This window comes from Gopherus flavomarginatus, chromosome 8 (assembly GCF_025201925.1).
Source record: "Gopherus flavomarginatus isolate rGopFla2 chromosome 8, rGopFla2.mat.asm, whole genome shotgun sequence".
NCBI classification, from domain to species: Eukaryota; Metazoa; Chordata; order Testudines; family Testudinidae; genus Gopherus; species Gopherus flavomarginatus.
The window spans coordinates 65,169,773-65,190,391 of NC_066624.1; the positions used below are offsets into that span (position 1 = coordinate 65,169,773).

Below are 20,619 nucleotides of genomic sequence, written 5' to 3' on the forward strand. Positions count from 1 at the left end.
GCTGAGCCCTCAAGGGTTAACACGTTGTTGTTAATGTAGCCTCACACTCTACAAGGCAGCATAGACTGAGGCAGGGAGGAAACACAACAGACACACAGTAGTGGCTGCAAACACTTACCTGAGGAAACTGAATGTTGATGAACCCAAGCTTTCCCGCTGGAGTGCACCACTCCCTCCACCCCTCCTGATGGCGCATGCACAGCTGCAGACTTTCTACGCTCTGTGTGTGTGTGTGAGAGAGAGAGAGAGAGAGAGACACACACACACACACACACACACAGATGGGCATTTCTCCTTTACGTGTGCTGCCCTTTTAAGTAGATCAGCAACTTACTTCAGACACAGCAGCAGCTTCCAGCAAGCTCCCTCCCTCCCGAGCCGTGTCATGTCCCCCCTCCCCTCCTCTGTGGAGATGGGGTATAGGAACAGTGGGAGGAGAACACTCTGACATCAGCACCCCTCCCCCTGCACAGCAAGCAGGAGGCTCCTGGGAGCAGCTCCAAGACAGAGGAGGGGAGAAGCAAGGCAGTGGGAGGGGGTCACCTGAACTGCCTGCACACCTACTTATAGGGAACTTAGGGGAGCTGATGGGGGGCTGCTGGCCCACCCTGGTTCCAAGCCCCCACAAGGAACTGCTGCTCTTCCAGAGAATCCTGCAAACAATGGACAAAGCAGGCAGCCAAATGACATTATAAGGAACTTTGTGCAACATTGTTCTTGAATAGATCTGCAACGAAACGATGTTAACCGGGATGATGTTAAGTGAGGAGTTACTGTATATGATGGAAACTTGGAAGTTTTTAAAAAGTTCCTTCTTGTTTTTTTAAAATGTAAAAATACTCAGGACTTGTTTTCCTTAGAAGAATTGGTACAACTGATTGAGAGGGGAAATTATTGTTATTTAGACTGTTTAAACCTCTGAATTATATAGCTATTTTAGGGGGAAAAACAACTATTTGAGAGAAAAAACTTTCTTTGTTTAAGATTCAGCATCCCAACCCCTTTATTTAAGGGCTGCAAAAGCTCTCAATCTACATCCAACAGACCCAAGAAAGATAGTATATTGCAATGCAAAAAATAAGCATAAAACTGCTTTTTGGGGAAAATATTCAATTGTTCTTTATTTAAAATATGGCATAAGGCCATTGCTAGCAGCTCTTATATGAATGAAGTTTCTGTAGGGGATTCTAGTTCCTAAGGGTTCCAAAGATGAAAGGACATCCATGATTCTAATCTAGATGAGATTGCTCCATGCTATCAACAGATGCTGCATTCTCACTGCGTTGCTCTTTCGGGGTGCCCAAGTCTGTGATTAACTTTGTTAGCCCTCTGCCTCCAGCGTAAGACCTGATGGTGCTTAACTGGGTGTCAGCTGCCTGACAACAGCCTGCTAGCCACCCAAGCAATGTCCTCAGGGAAATGCTAGCCCTCACTTTTCTTTGCAGGTTAACAGTAGGTGCATCCCACTCCCTGATCTCCTTTGAAACATTCCCCTGTGATATCCAGCCCATCAGTGGCTACTCACAGAAATACCAGGTCTGCTATTCATAAGGGGACAGTGTACACACCAGGTTGTTTGATTCACTGACAATCAGCTCCCGTATAGCATCACAGCTCTTTCACTATAAATCTAAGTTTGTCACAAAAGGCTATGATTTCTGAGTTCATAAATATACTGGAAGCAGAAGGATGACATATAAAACAAAATCAATACATGCTTTTTAAAGACTAAATTTTAACATGCTGACCATCTGTCCAAAAGCAGTCTCATCTTGATGACTGATGAACCAAAGAAGGGTAATGTAATTAATGCAAATCAACTGGGCTTATGGAAAATAGATCCTGTCAAATTAACTTGACATTTTTTTTTAAAATGAGGTTACATGTTTGGTTGATAAAGGTAACAGCATTGATGTAATATACTTAGCTTTCTGCAAGGCATTTGACTAGGTACTGCATGGCATTTTGATTAAAAAATGAACATGGTACACATTAAAATGATAATAAACTGGTTAACTGATAGATCTCAAAATTTAATTGTAAATGGGAAACTGTCATCAATCAGGGTATGTTTTCAATGGGGTCCCATAAGGACTGGTCCTTGGTACTACACTATTTAACATTTTTAATCAGTGAACTGGAAGAAAATATTCACTAAAGAAGTTTAGAGATGAGACAGAAATTGGGGGAGTGGTAAATAATGAAGAGGACAGGTCACTGACAGTTTCATCTGGATCGCTTGGTAAACTGCGCGCAAGCAAACGATATGCATTTTATTACAGCTAAATGTGAATGTACAATAGAACTCAGAGTTATGAGCACCTCGGGAATGGAGGTTGCCCATACTCTGAAATGTTTGTAATTCTGAACAAAACGTTATGATTATTCTTTCAAAATTTTACAACTGAACATTGACTTAATACAGCATTGAAACTTTACTATTCAGAAGAAAAATGCTGCCTTTAACCATCTTATTTTAAAATCAAACAAGTGCAGGAATAGTTTCATTTCCTTGTCAAATATATTTTTTTTAATTTAATCCTTTTATTTTTTTTTAGTAGTTTACATTTAACACAGTACTGTATTTTTATTTTTTTTTGGTCTCTACTGCTGCCTGATTGTGTGCTTCCGATTCCAAATGAGGCGTGTGGTTGACTGGTTCAGTTTGTGACTCTGAGGTTCTACTGTATATATTTAGGAACAAAGACTACAGGTCACACTTACAGGATGAGGGATGCTATCCTGGGAAGAAGTGACTGAAACAGATTTGGAGGTCCTGGTGGTTCCCACTGTGATGCTGTGACCAAACACCTAATAAGGCCCTGGGATACAAACAGGGAAAACTTAAAATAATCTCTCTACTCCTATTCATCTCTGTATTTGGACTGGTTCACTGCTGGAATACTCTGTCCAATTCAGGTGTCCACAATTCAAGAAGGATATTGATAAACTGGAGAAGCTTCAGAGAAGACCCATGAGAATGATTAAAGGATTAGAAAACATGCCTTCTAATGATAGACTCAAGGAGCTCAATCTATTTAGTTTAACAAAGAGAAGGTGAAGAAGACTTTATTACAGTCTATATCTACATGAAGAATAAATATTTCATGACAGGCTCTTCAGTCTAGCAGAGAAAGGTCTAACACGATCCAATGACTGGAAGTTGAAGCAAGAGAAATTCAGATAGGAAACAAGTAGTATATTTTTTAAGTTGACAGTAATTAATCATGGGAACAATTTACCAAGGGTCATGGTGGATTCTCCATCACTAACAATTTTTAAATGAAAACTGGATGTTTATCTAAAACATCTGCTCTAGGAATTATTTTGGGGAAGTTTTATGGCCTGTGCTATACACGAGGTCAGACTAGGTGATCACAAAGGTCCCTTTGGCCTTAGAATCTATGAATCTCACCCAAAACTTGCTTGCAGCATTTCCAACTAAGGCTGGTTGGGATCCCATTTTCATGACTGTAATCAAACTGATTACTTTCTCAGGTGCAGGACAAATGGGTGTCTTTATGCCTTTCCCTCTCAACGTTATTGTTTGTCCCCTGAGTCAAGACAACCTTTGTGGTTTATTCACTGGTGTGCTGACTGCATAGTGACTTCACATCCTCATGATGACTTTGTATGCAATCGGGGCTTCCACTGTGTTGGCTTACAATGCTTAACTTACATGTGAACCAGGGCGGACAGGTGAATATATCCTTTGTCTGGCAGAAACCTGTTTGTCAGCTCTGCCTCGATTCAGACATCGAGGAACATATTTTATAGTTTTTTTTCAACACACACATCTCTTCTTATACAGTATTTGTACATACATTTCACAATGCTATTAATGACCTGTGTGATTGTGGCTTTTATTAAAGACCTCACATGACAGTCTTTATGGACAAATATTATGAAAGCAGTGTGCTAGGTGTAGTGAATTTGTCAGGCTTGTTAGGAGTTTCTGTTACAGAACAGTGAACCCTTTGCCAGTTGGTACTGAGGGGTTCTTAGGGTCACACCTACCTTCACCATGAATGTGAAATCTGTTAAAGCAGGCGAATAGACTGCTCCACCAGCACAGGGACCCATGATGAGGGAGATCTGTGGGACTACTCCTGAGCACAGAACATTTCTCTGCGAGAGAAAAGAAGCAACCAATTATATTAAAAGTCTCTTGATTCATAAATCCCTGAAAAAGCTTCTAATAGTCACATGTCAAAGGGAAGGAAAAAGCAAGACATAAGATTTAGAAAGATTCCACAAGAATACCCAATGACAGGCAGGAGAAGAACATATATTTTCTCAAATACACTAAATTTTACAGTAAAGAAATGAAAAGGGAGAATGCAGACAGCTTTTCAGGATGTGAGGAATGGCTAAAGAGTTTTCTGTGCCATCCTTTCTTTTAATTCTGTCTTCTTGGCATGCAGGATCCACATACCTGTATTCCGGACAAAGCTCAACCCTTCACTATAGGACCAGCTGGTTTAGTCACTAGCAACCTTCCCCAGCTGACAACCTCTCCCTACACTACCACTGTACTGGCATCAATCCCTCCACCACATAAACCAAAACTTGTCACCTCCTCAAAAAGTATCACCAATATTTTCATATTGGTATGGGGCACTAGCTGGGCTCTGCTGAAACACTTTCAGCAGAAACCCTTTGGGTTTCCACAGTTCTCATTTTTTGCATGAGCACTAAAAGCCTAAAATCGAATGGGCATACGAGGTCTATAGGAGGAGGCCCAGCTCTGACACACTGTATGAGGCCTTTCAAAGCAGGGCTCCTATCTGATAGTAAATATATTGAAGGGCTGGATGAGTGGGTTATATTGGGTGGGGTATGGTGGCAGTAGACAGTGGAAAGCAATGTATGTATGTGGGTGGCTCAGGCTGTAGCTGCAAGTAACAGAAAAAGGAGGAAAAATTTTAAAAAAAGAGGACACACTGAATCCTGCCACTCTAAGGCTACGTCTACACTACACAGCACTATCAGCAGAGTGTATGGTATTTGTGGCTATATGCTGCAGTGAAAAGAAGGCTGCATCCACACTACCGTGTGTCAGTGAAGAGCTCTGGCAAGGGGGAGACAGAAGGGAAAGGCTTCAGCAGTTCTCCACTGCCAGAGCCATTTCCCTGCTGCCTCCCCCTATCCAGAACCTTTGCCTTGCAGCAGGTCTTTCCCTGTGGTGGTGAAATACTACAGCAGAGGGGAGATAACAGAGTCATTCCCCCTGAAGGAGAAGGGCTACAGCAGTGGGGAGTTGACAGAGCCTTTCCCACCAATGGCAATTCTTCTGGTCTTAGAAATAGAGATGTGCATCAACCCTTGACCGAGGGCTATCAGGAATTTCAGCGTGTCAGTGGTTTTTAGTTACATTCAAGTTCCTCTACTGATCATGGATTTAACACTGATAACTTATTGTTGATGGCAGCATTCATGCCTATCCAGAACAGGACACAGCATGAGCTGCTCTTATACTTTTCAATACTCAGATGAGCACTGTGGATTACGATTAGTATTTGCAATCTCATGTTGAATTGTGTTATGACAAGCTGTTCTTTCTAAAGAATCCCATTGTATGCAGTAATTTCATCTTGATAGTAATTTTATGTTCAGTGGTATCTGGTTCGATGGTACATAGCAATTTCATTTCTATAGTGGTGGTCCATTCAATGGTTTCATGTTCAACTCAGATACCACTAAAAATAACGAGGAGTCCTTGTGGCACCTTAGAGACTAACACATTTATTTGGGCATAAGCTTTTGTGCGCTAGAATCCACTTCATCAGATGCATGGAGTGGAAAATACAGGAGCAGGTATAAATACATGAAAGAATGGGAGTTGCCTTACCAAGTGTGAGGTCGGTCTAACGAGAAAATTAACAGCAGGATACCAAGGGAGGAAAAATAACTTTTGAAGTGGTAATGAGAGTGGCCCATTTCAGACAGTTGACAAGAAGGTGCGAGTAACAGTAGGAGGAAATTAGTATTGGGGAAATTAGGTTTAGGTTTTGTGACTCAACCACTCCCGGTCTTTATTCAGGCCTAATCTGATGGTATCCAGTTTGCAAATTAATTCCAGTTCTGAAGTTTCACTTTGGAGTCTGTTTTTGAAGTTTTTTTGTTTAAGAATTTTAATCCTATCCTCCAAAGCACTTGCAACCTCTCCTAGCTTGGTATCGTCCGCAAACTTTTGGGTCTGTTACTGAGTAGTATATATACTGAATATAAAGAGGTACCCTGTCAAGGTGTATTTTGTGTTTCTCATTTGGACTTGTCAGGTATTTTCAGATGTGGGCAGCACATGCATCACATTTACTTCAAACTCCTCTTATAGAATTGTAGAACTGGAAGGGATCTTGAGAGGTCATCTGGTCCAGGCTCTTGCACTCATGGCAGTACTAAGTATTATCTAGAACATTCATGACAGGTGTTTGTCTAGCCTGCCCTTAAAAATCTCAAGTGATGGAGATTCCACAGTCTCCATAGGCAATTCATTCCAGTGCTTAACCACCCTGATAGTTAGGAAGTTTTTCCTAATGTCCAACCTAAATCTCCCTTGCTGCCCATTGCTTCTTGTCCTATTCTCAGAGGTGAAGAAGAACAATTATTTTCCCTCCTCTGTGTAACAACCTTTTATGTACTTGAAAACTGTTATGTCCCCTCAGTCTTCTCTCTTCCAGACTAAATAAACTCCATTTTTTTAATCTTCCCTCATAGATCATGTTTTCTAGATCTTTAATCATTTTTGTTGTTCTCCTCTGGACTTAATCCAATCTGTCCACATCTTTCCTGAAATGTGACGCCCAGAACTGGACACAATGCTCCAGTTGAGGCGTAAGTAGCACTGAGTAGAGAAGAAGAATTACTTGTGTCTTTCTTGCAACATTCCTGCTTGATTATTTGCTCCATTATCTTTCTAGGTACTGAAGTTAAACTGACTGATCTATAATTTCCCAGGTTGTCCTTATTCTCCTCTTTATAGATTGCTACTATATTTGGCCTTTTCCAGTCCTCTGGAATCTCTCCAGTCTTCCATGACTTTTCAAAGATAATTGCTAATGACTTAAATATTATCTCAGTCAGCTCCTTCAGTATTCTTGGATGTATTTATCAGATCTTGGTGACTTGAAGACATCTAACTTGTCTATGTAATTTTTAACTTGTTCTTTCCCTATTTTAGCCTCTGATCCTACCTCATTTTCACTGGCACTCACTTCGTTAGATGTCAAATCACTCCTAACTTTTTTGGTAAAAACAAACAAAAGAATCATTTAGATTTTCACATTTTCTGTTATTGTTTCCCCCTCTCATTGAGTAAGGTGCCTACCCTGACCTTGGTCTTCCTCTTGGTTCTAATATATTGTAGAATGTCTCTTCCTGCATCTCTTTGCTTTTACCGTTTACAGAGGCACTTGAAAGAGTGTTTGCTACAAGATGCTCTTTGCCAGGTTTGTATTCAATAACTATGAACAAGAAGAAACTGACTAGATTCCAAGTCAGAGGTGAGGATGTGCACAATGATGATTAGGGAGTGTCATGCACTGCCAAACTAGGGAACAAAGCCTTAACAGCTAGGCTAGCTCCCCCAGTATCATACGAGGGAGCAGAGTTCCAGGAGTAAGTCTCATTTAAAGAAAGTTCTGCTTTTCTGACCTACATTCCAGCATATACATGGGAATTTAGACCTTAATATGACTCAGAAGGTATATTATATTTAGTAAATTGTTCTTCCTCTCTTCTAATTTAAAAATCCATTGTATAATAATAATAATAATAAATCTTATATAGTGTTTTTCATCAGTAGATCTCATCTAATAGGCCACTTACCAAAAAGATATCAGCATAGCCAGCCAAAGACTCTACTCCTTCCTGGATACGGGCTCCTCCAGAGTCATTCAACCCAATTACAGGAGCCCCAACCATGACAGCCTGATCCATGATCTGGAGATTAACACACAAACTGCTGATTAGACAAGATGAACAATTACTACCAGCCCAGCTCAAGCTGAAAATCACCAGAGGTAAATTAAACTTACTATTGCGCATTTGCCCCACCAAAACCTCCAACAAAATAAAATCACTACATATTCCACACAAAAATTATGAAGTTACAAAGAGAACTGCCCAAAAGTCAGGGAATGTCACAATTAAAGTCGCTTGTGTAAGCTTAACTCTGCCCTTTGGTGTATGGATTATCATAGTATTCAATTACACGATCAGTTACAATCTTTGGACTCGTTCTGTACGCAAGTTAAATGGTTCACATTCAGTGAGTCAGTGGTTCAATATTTTTATCCTCAGTGTTTCGTGAGGGTCCCCTGCCTTACAGTGCATCATCCAACCTGGGCTGAATGCATGAACCTCTTGCCTTATCTTCTACGTACACACTGCCTTGCAGTGTTCGCTGCCCAGCCTATGCAATGAATATGGCACGATCATGTAATCAGACCCCATGTTGTAAACACGCACAAGGGAGAAGTGAATAATAAATTTAAAGTATATTAGGAACTGACCAGGAAAAGAAATAATGTACAAAAATAGAAAATGGCAAAGGCTGAATAAGAGCAGTGATGTATTCTTCTGGGCCAGATGATCCCAAAGCAGTGACAGCAACTTTCAACTTGCTAACAACATAAAGCAGAGTCCAAGCCAGGGTGGATTTGATTTAAATCAAATTGATTTAAACCATGATTTAAATCACTAGTCAGGAAGACTCGATTTAATCATGGTTTTCTACATAAAAGTGCATTCTTGTTGGTTGTTATAACCGTAATATATATTCTTTACAACTCAGAGATAGATGTAGGTTTCATTTTTAGAAGGTACACACTATACATTTTTAAGCAGTGATTTATTTTGAAAACTTTTCAGATTAGTATTACAGCTATATAAGAAAATGAATGATTGTTTGGTTATTTCATTTACCAAAGGTAATTGAAGCAGATATTTTTGAAGTCATTGGGAGGTGAACTATCTCCAATTCAACAGGTTAATCATTGATATTTGGAGGATTTTCTTGCCGTGCTGTATTAGGAGGAGAACATCACCAGACAAACATTTAAATTGTTTTATTTAACTAAAATAACGTTATGTATTCTGGATTTTTTTCTTCAACAGCAAATATATAATATTTTAACAAAACAAGCATATGTCTCTCGCTTCTCACATTTATCTCCAGATTTCTTCTCCTTGTCCAGATCTATTCTGCCCCCAACAATCTTCTATTCATTTAACATTTTGAAACTTTGCACTTTTAGAGAGAGGTAAGGGATTGACTCTGTGTACGCAAATTTGCAGATGGACAATAGAGTTGAGGTCTGTTATTTCTCATCTCTATATATTATTTATTTATTTAAAAACATTTTTGCTGTTAACAAGCATGTTACCTCAAGACACAAATCCACAGTTTGAGAACTGCAAAAACTAAGCATCTCTGATGGTATCTTCTAGATTGAGCATTGAGTCCCATTGGGTAGATAGAAAGATTAACCTAAATAATCTATACAGAAGCTTGTGAAACTCCATAAAATTGGATACCTAGTCCATGAACTAGTGGAACTCATTTACAAAACTTTTCTTAAACATTACCTGAATATATTGTCTCATACTATAGAATTAGAATTTATATTCCCTATTCCATGATGAGATATCTTTGAGCTATAATGTATCTTAATTAAAACTATCTTTAGATAAAATTCTTTCTGAAGAAAAAAACCTATCAAAAATCCGATTTAAATAAAAAAGTCCATCTTTTATTTATTTATTTTTTTAAAAATTGGCTTGGACCAGGGTGGATAAAAATCATTCTCAGTTCTGGTTACTCAAGGCAGTAGGACAACATATTGCCAGAGAGGCACTGGCAACTTGCTCTTTTCTCCTCTAAAATGTTTACCTTGCAGATCTTTTGGGCGTGAGCACCGGACAAACTCCCTCCAAATACAGTAAAATCCTGGAAGAAAAACAAATTTTAAAATTGCACCTAGAAACAGTTCAATTGCCAAATAAAATTATATCCTTGTGTTAGTCTTTTCAAGATAGCGTTGGGGTCATACACTTGAGACCTGATCCTCTCTCTCAGGGTATGTCTACACTATGAGATTATTCCGATTTTACATAAACTGGTTTTGTAAAACAGATTGTATAAAGTCAAGTGCACGTGGCCACACTAAGCACATTAATTCGGTGGTGTGCATCCATGTACCGAGGCTAGTGTCGATTTCCAGAGCGTTGCACTGTGGGTAGCTATCCCATAGTTCCCACAGTCTCCCCTGCCCACTGGAATTCTGGGTTGAGATCCCAATGCATGATGGCGCAAAAACAGTGTCGCGGGTGATTCTGGGTAAATGTCATCACTCATTCTTTCCTCCGTGAAAGCAACGGCAGACAATCATTTTGCGCTCTTTTTCCCTGGATTGCCCTGGCAGATGCCACAGCATGGCAACCATGGAGCCCGTTTTGCTTTTTGTCACTGTCACCATATGCATACTGGATGCTGCTGACAGAGCGGTACACAGCAGCGCTACACAGCAGCATTCATTTGCCTTCGCAAGATAGCAGAGACGGTTATCAGTCGTTCTGTACCGTCTGCCATGCAATTGTAAATTAGCAATGAGATGACGGTTATCAGTCGTTCTGTACTGTCTGCCGCTGTCATGGGTGCTCCTGGCTGACCTTCGCTGAGGTCAGTCGAGGGCACAAAGACAAAAATGGGAATGACTCCCCGGGTCATTCCTTCCTTTATGTTGCATCTAAAAATAGAGTCAGTCCTGCCTAGAATATGGGGCAAGTGTACTAGAGAACCAGTGTACCAGAGAGCACAGCCGCTCCGTGTCAGATCCCACAGAAATGATGAGCTGTATGCCATTCACAGGGGGTGCCCCTGCAACAACCCCACTCGTTGCTTCCCTCCTCCCCAACCCTCCTGGGCTACCGTTGCAGTGTCCTCCCCATTTGTGTGATGAAGTAATAAAGAATGCAGGAATAAGAAACACTGACTTTTTAGTGAGATAAAATGAGAGGGAGGCAGTCTCCAGCTGCTATGATAGTCCAGGCAGGACATTAAACGGTGCGGGGAAGAGGAGCCCAGCATCCCGCTGCTATGATAGTCCAGGCAGTACAGAATCTTTTCTTTAGACATGAAAGGGAGGGGCTGATGGATCTCAGCCCCCAGTTGCTATGATGAAGACGGTTACCAGCTGTTCTGTACCATCTGCTGGGAATGACCAGGATTCATTCCTATTTTTACCCAGGCGCCCCCGGTCGACCTCACCGGAGGCCAGCCAGGAGCACTCATAGAATGATGACGAGGACGGCTACCAGTCCTTCTGCACTGTACTGTCTGCCACCGGGGAAAGGAGGGGAGAGGATGCTGCTGTTCAGTGCCGCAGCACCATGTCTACCAGCAGCATGCAGTAGACACACGGTGACATAGAAAAAAGTCAAGCAACGATTTTTGTCCCTTTTCTTTCACAGGGGGAGAGGGAGGGTAAATTGACGAGATATACCCTGAACCACCCCGGACAATGTGTTTGACCCTACAGGCATTGGGAGCTCAGCCAAGAATGCAAATGCTCTTCGGAGACTGTGCGATAGCTGGAGTCCTCGGTACCCCCCTCCCTCCCTCCATGAGCATCCATTTGATTCTTTGGCTTTCCGTTACGCTTGTCACACAGCACTGTGCTGTGTCCTCTGTCTATCATAGCCTGGAAATTTTTTTCAAATGCTTTGGCATTTCGTATTCTGTAATGGAGCTCTGATAGAACAGATTTGTCTCCCCATACAGCGATCAGATCCAGTATCTCCCGTACGGTCCATGCTGGAGCTCTTTTTGGATTTGGGAGTGCATGGCCACCCGTGCTGATCAGAGCTCCATGCTGGGCAAATAGGAAGTGAAATTCAAAAGTTCATGGGGCTTTTCCTGTCTACCTGGCCAGTGCATCTGAGTTCAGATTGCTGTCCAGAGCGGTCACAGTGGTGCACTATGGGATACCACCCAGAGGCCAATACCGTCGATTTGCGGCCACACTAACCCTAATCCGACATGGCAATACCAATTTCAGCTCTACTCCTCTCGTCGGGGAGGAGTACAGAGACCGGTTTAAAGAGCCCTTTATATCGATATAAAGGGCCTCGTTGTGTGGACGGGTGCAGGGTTAAATTGGTTTAACGCTGCTAAATTCGGTTTAAACGCGTAGTGTAGACCAGGCCTCAGTTACAGTTACTCTGGCCTAGAAGTAATGTGAGATCAGAATCTGACCTTGCATTCTGAGATTCATGCAGCCTAGGCTGACCTCTGCTTTCTAGCGGTATCCTCATTCTAGAAAACAATTCTCAAATCAACCTGAAAACTTGCCTCACCCTGATGTGAACTGTTGCTACTGAACAGTAAACTTTAATTCTGTCAGGACAAGTCTATAGGTGACTGCTCCAGTTCTGCCGTTCCTGTGTACAGTGTTTCCCAACAGCCAGCAGGAGCAGCAGTGTTACTTGACATAAGCTAGTTGGTTTCCCACTCCCAACCTGAGCTATGGAGACAGTCTGAGCCAGGCTATCACGGGCACAATCCTATACTGCTGCTAGGTGTGAGAGAAGAGTTGAGCAAGGATCTCATCTTTGACTTCACTCCCTGTAACAGCATCAAGGATCACACTTGTGTTGCTCATAAAGAAAGGGTTTCCCCCAAGCCTAGAAAGTTCAGTAAAAATGACTACCTGCATGTCAGTTTCAGAGGGACATAACTAGAGTTTCAGGCCCCAAGACATGATGCAAAAGTAAACTCTTCATCCCTCATCCCACGGTATTTCCACCCGTGTTTCCCCTCCTCTATTTTATTTTGCTTTCCCATCTCCATTCCTCACCACCTTGATTATTAATCAGGCTCTTGATTTTCCTCAAAAATACAATTTTTCGCATGTCAGACATCTATTTTGTGTGTATTATACCATTAAACTTTACATTAAAAATAATTAATGAACGTACTGTGTCTCCCTTGCTTTTATTTTCTCTCCCATTCAACAAGAGTATCTTTTCCTCTTTTACTATCATTGCCTGTATTACAGTAGCACCTCGAGACCCCAGCTGTAATCAGGACCCTATTGCACTAGGAAACAGCAAGATGTAAACACACATAGCAAGATATGGCCCCTGCCCCAAAGAGCTTACAATCTAAATAAGACAAGTCAAATGAAGTGGGAAAGGGAAAAGAGAGGCACAGAGAGAAGTGACTTGCCCAAGCTTGCACAGCAATGACTGTTCTGGCTAAAGGTAATTATCACAGGGTGACTGAGCCCCATTAATGGAGAGGGTCTCAGTCCTCTTGTGACTGAACAGGTGCACCCTGGCTGGTCTTGGTTAGATGGAGGGACAGTACCTGGGAACAGGAGCTACATAAGGAGGATTGGGAGCTAGGAAAAATGAGAGACAGACCAGAAGCAGGGAGGCATGGACAGCAAGAGATGGAGACTCTGGAGCCAGAAGCGTGGCAGGGAGCTGGGAAACAACCCAGGAGGGACTTGAGTCTTATGAAGCCCAGGGCAGGCAGCCATTGGTTGTGTTATTGCTTCATTTGAACGCCATTAGAGCACAATGGGGATAAGCCCAGAACCGCTCAGTTTAAAGAAAGATTGAGAGTGAAAAAAGCTGCTGAGACAGAGGTGTCTGAGTTACAAGATGGGAATTCACTGCTAATGTCTTTGAGACATGTATAATAATCAACTACCCCATGACAAAGGTGTTCTGAGCCCAAGAGTGTGTTGGAGAAGTACTGGGAGGGACCTTGGGGGAGGGACTGAGGCGGGAAGCCTGCAGGGCAACTTCCTGTCACGAGGGGATACCCAAGGAAGGCCCGGTCTGTTAGAGTGATAGTTTATTTTCACTGTCAAATACAGACATCAATCAAGGTTTAGTAAATGCTTTTACGACTAGATTAAGACTTCCTGTGACAATTGGGCCTACAAATTTACCCTAATTATGAGATTAGCTGTGAAAAGTGAGTGTAAATTCACAAGATGTCACAATCACCCATCACAACAAACGTTGATGGGAAAAGGTGCAAAAGTGTGACAGAGACTGCATTAATCCAGACAAAAAGGCCTCATGATATAACTCAAGGACTGTGTTGACACCATGACTGGTAAACAAGAAAAGTGTGCAACCAAAAATTAATGAGCCAAAATGGGTGTTGAAAACTAGGTTGAATAGGTGGACAAAATAATGAGGAGAACAGGATATTTTTCCCCTTTTGGGTTTATTTATTTATTTATTAAAAAGAAAGAGGCTTTGGGGAGAAAAACTGGCTACTGAAGAGAGCTTCACCATTATGGCTGCCTCCTCCACCATTTACCGGGACTCTGGATTTTTTTTGTCCCAAGTTTGAAAAGTGTCTGACCAGACCAAAGGAATCCAAATGACTTTGCCACCTCCACCAGCTCTAGCTGAATCCCAAACACCATCTGGGATGTGCAACTGTTTTCCTATTCCATGTGTTCTCCTGCCCCCACCCCCACCTTATTCTTTCTTCTTTCCTAGCCCTCTCTTCAGTCCTTCTGTCTAGTAAGAGTCTAATAAGACTACATTTTGCAATACTGCTGTAGGTCTGTGACCTGGAAGAGGCAACTAAAAGCAACGCCCTAAAAAGCTCGATGCTGGTTCAAGTTTGCGAAGTTTTGGGGTGGCTTTTAAGAGCCTGCACTGTGCCTGTGTTTTTACAGCAGTAAGATCACAACTCCAGAAACAGACGCTGAAAGTTTCTATCTTTACTATTCTCTCTTTCTTTTGTATGTTCGCCTTGTTTTGTCTTCTTAGGACACTAGAAGGTTTTAAAAAACCTGAACTTTAAAACAGTTGTTAAAAGGATATTTAATGGTGTATTTGCCATGGTAGTAAGCAGGCTGAGGTCTCTTTATACCAAACCATGAACTTTGTTTGACGCACTTTAATGCTGGCCAGTGAGTGGCTTATGTTAACACCTTTGTCTCTTTGGGCCCCTTTATTTCATCTAAATTAATACAACATTTTTGCTGTCCTTGGGTAAGCCTAAAGGATTAAATACATGCTGAGAAGGGGGCACCTTTGCAAACAAGCAGAGGTTTCAAAGTTGGTTTAAAACAAAAGCTTGTTTAAAATCCTTAAATGTGTTAAACTTGTTTAAAATAAGCCTTCAAAGTAAGCTGTTCATGTTTTTAACTTTAAAAAAATGTTCTAAATTGTTAATTGTTTTAAGGTTCGTTTTTTAAAAAAAATATTTTAACAAATGTTTTGTTTTGGTTTTTTTCTTTTCTTTTCAAGTTTGTTGTTCCTGTCATTAGTAATAATTTAGAAGGTTTAATAAAAAGATATTTTTAAAAAAGGAAAGAAAGTGGCAAAAATGAAGTTTTAAATATTAAAGATTAAGTTGCTAAAGCAGACCTTTACTAAAACAACTCCATGGGTAACCCTCCTTCTCCCCATTGTTAACAAAATGCCATCTACATTAACTGTAAATTAAATTTCAAACCACCACAACCAAGGACTATTGCAGCACCAAACCTTTTTTTGACTGTTTTGTGGTTTAGCAATTTGCTATATTTTTTTCCTGTTTTGTTTTCGATGTCAGTAACTGTAGCTATTTTGTGCACGTAACACAGCACAATGCTAGTGTTGCAGGTTATATCTCCACAATAGGCTGAAGTGCTACAATGGCTGTGTTGTCCTCACAAATGTTGGTGGCGAAACAGGTGGGCAAGGTCTGTAACAGACTAAAACGCTGGAGAATTTTTACCACCTTTGGGTGTTGCAAATAGTTCATGAATGCAAAAGTGGTTCCAAAGAAAATCATTTTGTTGCTTCTTTTTAAAGAAGGCAACACACTTAGGTAAAAATGTCATCAGGGCTAAAAATGTTCTCCGAGTAAGCTATTTTAACCATTAGGGGAATGAAATTTTCAGCTTGTGTAAACGTACAGGTATAACTATGTAAGCAATGCAAAATAAAATCGTGGGGCGTGGTTCCATCTTTACCTGTCCTGGATGTACAGCCAAGGAAGTAATAGGAACTGGTTTGTTCTCAAACATCTTACAAACATATAACAGAAGCAGTTTTAAGTTTTGTTTTAGAGACAAAGTGAGTTGTAAGCTCTTAAGCTCTGTTAACATTTAAAAGTCTTAACTGTACTTTTTGTAATATTTAATCAAGTAAAATTTCTAAATCCCAGTTCTGGAATAAGAAATTTGCAAATGGTAAAATATAACTACCGTATATATTTGATCATAAGCTGGTTCGTTTATAAGTCGACTCCCTGAAGATGGATAAGTAAAAATGGAAAATTTGTATAACCCGTTCATAAGCCGACCCTATAATTCAGGGGTCAGCAAACTTTGGCTCCCGAGCCATCAGGATAAGCCACTGGTGGGCCGAGATGGTTTGTTTACCTCGAGCATCCGCAGGCATGAGGTAAACCTAAGTAAACTGTGTCCCGGCCAGTGGCGTAGCCAGGTTCTACCAGCAGGGGGAGCGAACACATTAAAAAAAGATGCCGAAGCCGTGAAGAAAAGAAAAAAAAAAGAAAAACCCAAGTCTTGCCACCGAAGACCCGCAGTGGCTGAGGGACCCGCCCCCGAAGACCTAGAGCGGCTGAAGGACCCGCCTCCGAATTGCTGTCAAATACCTGGACTGCTGGAGTGAGCGTAAAAATTAAAAAGGCACCATTTTTGGGGAATGTGCTCAGTGAGGAGCAACAGTTCTCCTCCAGCTACGCTACTGGTCCCAGCACACCAGCTGCTTACCCTGGTGGGCCGGGAAAGCAACTGATGAGGAATTTTTTTGGCGGGGGAGAAGCTGGGAGTGAGGCGAGTAACCTCTCTGATCACCCCCCACATGACCTCACCCCTATCCCAGGACCCCCACACTCTCCCCATCCCATCCCTTCCCACCTTATCTGAGGAGGGCCAGGGGAGGATGGCTCTGACCTGGCTGGAGCTGCTCCTGCAGGCTGGGCAGCGCGGCCGCAGCCTGCTCTGGCGGGCCAGACCGGGCAGCGCGGCCGTAGCCTGCTCTGGGGGGCGGGACTGAGCAGCATGGTCCTGGAGCTGCAGCTGCTTTGAAGGCTGCAGGGAGAGCAGTGTGGCCAGAAGCGGAAAGACTCTGGCCCCACCTCTTCCCTTCTGTCTCTGCTGGCTGTGCTGCCTCTCATTGCTCCCTCTGTTGGGGGGATGGGCTGTGTCCCACCTCTCCCTCCCTATACCCGTTCATAAGCCGATCCCCTTTTCTGGTGCTTCCCTGTTTTACTAAAAAAAATTCAGCTTATGAACAAGTATATACGGTAAGTACCTGTCATAAACAGATAGCTAAGGGTTAATGTTCTTTTACCTGTAAAGGGTTAACAAAGGGAACCAAACACCTGACCAGAGGACCAATCAGGAAACAAGACTTTTTCAAATCTGGGTGGAGGGAAGTTTTGGGTGTGATTTCTTTGTCTTGGTTCGGTGACCCTCTCGGCTCTGAGAGTGATCTTTCTATCTCCAGCCTTTCTAATCTTCTGTTTCCAAGTTGTAAGTACAAGGATAGTAAGACAATAGGTTTATATTGTTTTTTTGTATTTACATGTGTGTAGTTGTTGGAATGTGTTAAATTGTATTTTTTTTGGATAAGGCTGTTTATTCGTTTTATTTTTTTTAAGCAATTAACGCTGTATATTGTCACCTTGATACAGAGATCATTTTATGTCCTTTTCTTTTCTTTTTATATAAAGCTTTCTTTTTAAGACCTGTTTGAGTGTTTTTTACTGGTTAAGGCTAAGAAACGAAGGGAGGGGGAAAATCTCTGTGTGTTAGATTTGCTAAGCCTGACTTTGCATACCCTCTGGGTGAGGGGGGAGAGAGATTAGATCTCTTGGTACTTGTGTTTCAAGGACTTGAAGCAGGGAGTATCCTAGGGTCCCCAGGGCGGGGAAATCTGGTATGACGTAAAGAGGGGGAAGGGAAGTGGGTTATTTCCCTTTGTGGTAAGACTCAGGGCATCTGAGTCTTGGGGTTCCCCAGGGAAGGTTTCGGGGAGACCAGAGTGAGCCAGACACTGGAATTTTTCTGGCTGGTGGCAGCGATATCAGATCCAAGCTGGTAATTAAGTTTGGAGCTTTTATGCTAGCTTCTCATGTTCTGAACTCTAAGGTTCAGATCTGAGTAGGACAGTTATGACATGAGTGGCAGTAGTGGGAAAGATAAGATCCAGAAGCCAGTAGGAATATTATTTTCTTTTTCTCTGCTAGGGCTTTTATGCAGAGAGAAAGGGTGGTTTTAAACAGAGCCAGAGAGAATTTTTTTTTTCTGTTCTCTGGTTGCAGTTTGGCTTGCATATTAAGCAAGGAACTATTAAGGTTGACACAAGGTCTTTTGTTAAACTATAGCACTCCGATTGAGAGTTAAGTACCCAGCACAACACACATGCAAATAAAGTGGTTTTTCTGGTTTACTTTACATTTAAAAGATTAGCTAGAAAAAAAAAAGGCACTGTTGCTAGGCAAACCCCAGGAGACAACAGAGCCAGCAGTTCAGACAATAAACACCAGAGGGCACCCCAACACAAGAAAACAGGAACCGTGACTTCCAAGGCAAAACTGATGCACTCTCTCGTAAACGTTTCCCAGAATCCAGTAGTTAAAAAGTGTTCTTAAAATGTAAAGGTCTGTTAGTTATATACTTAGTGGTATATGTAAAGGTGCATGTGTTGTATTAATCTGTTTATTTTAAAGTTCTAGGAGGAAATCGCCGCCAGTGAGGTTTCCCACTGTCTGCAATTTGGGGGGCATGTCATAAACAGATAGCTAAGGGTTAATGTTCTTTTACCTGTAAAGGGTTAACAAAGGGAACCAAACACCTGACCAGAGGACCAATCAGGAAACAAGACTTTTTCAAATCTGGGTGGAGGGAAGTTTTGGGTGTAAGTTCTTTGTTCTTTGTCTTGGTTCAGTGACCCTCTCGGCTCTGAGAGTGATCTTTCTATCTCCAGGCTTTCTAATCTTCTGTTTCCAAATTGTAAGTACAAGGATAGATTAGATCTCTCGGTACTTGTGTTTCAAGGACTTGAAGCAGGGAGTATCCTAGGGTCCCCAGGGCGGGGAAATCTGGGAGGAGGTAAAGAGGGGGAAGGGAAGTGGGTTATTTCCCTTTGTGGTGAGACTCAGGGCACTGGAATTTTTCTGGCTGGTGGCAGCGATATCAGATCCAAGCTGGTAATTAAGTTTGGAGGTTTCATGCTAGCTTCTCATGTTCTGAATTCTAAGGTTCAGATCTGAGTAGGACAGTTATGACAGTACCTTTTTCTTTTCCTTTTTTCTACATGCTTAAAATGAAATCAGGATTTTATTTTTGTAATTGTAATATTATGAACCAATGTCTGACCCTAGGCAAAACCGGTTCATAAAAGAGAGGGATTATCTTGGGATACATAATTCACCCTAATTGCGAGCTCAACTGTGAAAAGTGAGTGTAAATTCATAAAACCTCACAATAACCTATCACAACAAATACTGATGGGAAAAAGGTGCAAAAGTGAGACAGAAAGACCGCATTATTCCAAATAAAAAGGCCTACTGATAAATTCAAGGACTGTGTTAAGATCATGGTTGGTAAACAAAAAAAGTGTGGAACCAAAAAAATCAATGAGCCAAAACGGGTCTGTACACCTGTGATCAGAGAGGGGCAAATAAAAGCTCGATGCTGATACAAGTCTGTCAGGTCTCAGAGTGGCTTATAAGATCATGTGCTGTGCTTATGTTTTTGCAGTAGTAAGTTGCAAACAAGAGTCAACTCACTCCAGAGACCAAAGCTGCAATTTTCTTTCTTTGCTTCTTTTTTCTCCCCCTTCTTGTGTGTGCTTGTCTTGGTTGGTCTTCTTAGGAAATGAGATTGGACTTTAACAGCAGTAGCAGCAACTGAAGCCCATTTCAACTAACTTCTTTTCTTGGCCCAAAAAGGACAGTTATTACCATTTTAAATAGCATTTAAGACATTACCAAACAAAGGGGTTTCTTCTTTCTAAAAACTCTCCAGCCAAAGGAAAAGGGGATGCTGCTAAAATAAAAGCCTTATTTAATACTTCACATTTTAAATTCTTTAACTATTTACAGGTTAAGAGGATTTAATAGTGTGTTTACATTGATACAAAGCAGGCTGAGGTCTCTGTATACCAAACCCTGAACTTTGTTTAACACAGTTTAATGTTTGGCAGTAACTGGGCTATGTTAACACCTTTGACTCTTTGGGCCTCTTTATTCCATTTAAATTAATACAATAGATTCCACTAAGACAAGATGCTGCCTACGAGGTTTCCTTAGGACTGCCTTGAAGAATCTCAAGATCTGAGGGTGTGCCATGAAGTTTGAGAAGAAAGTAGCACTAAGAACTGCTGCAAAAACTATGAGAAAAAAAAAATCAAAACACCACCTCAGAGGCCAAAAACTGGTATTTTATACCTAAATAAAAAAACATTTTCAAGGAAAAATCCAAATATTCCATCTACTGTAGTCCCTTTAACAAATTTTGCTGTTCTAACTGGAAAAGCAATCAAGTTTGCCTGAGCATCCCCAATCCCAAAGTCTAGCTATGACTTCTGTAACAAACACAAGGCCTGATCCTGTAATCA

The 20,619-nt window shown here is 41.5% G+C and overlaps 1 protein-coding gene across 7 annotated transcripts in view; it reads right to left on the reverse strand.

Annotated features, from left to right (window-relative positions):
• Positions 1-20,619, reverse strand: part of PCCB (propionyl-CoA carboxylase subunit beta) — a 101,935-nt gene that overhangs the window by 61,111 nt on the left and 20,205 nt on the right. For all 7 annotated transcript variants that reach the window (XR_007775972.1, XR_007775973.1, XM_050965524.1 and 4 more), the window contains 3 exons: positions 9,896-9,952; positions 7,831-7,944; positions 4,018-4,128 (listed from right to left, as the gene is read on the reverse strand). Coding sequence is in view for 5 of the 7 variants with exons in the window: in XM_050965524.1 (XP_050821481.1) it covers positions 4,018-4,128; positions 7,831-7,944; positions 9,896-9,952 (282 nt within the window). In the remaining 2 variants the exon portion in view is untranslated. The remainder of the gene's footprint in view (positions 1-4,017; positions 4,129-7,830; positions 7,945-9,895; positions 9,953-20,619) is intronic.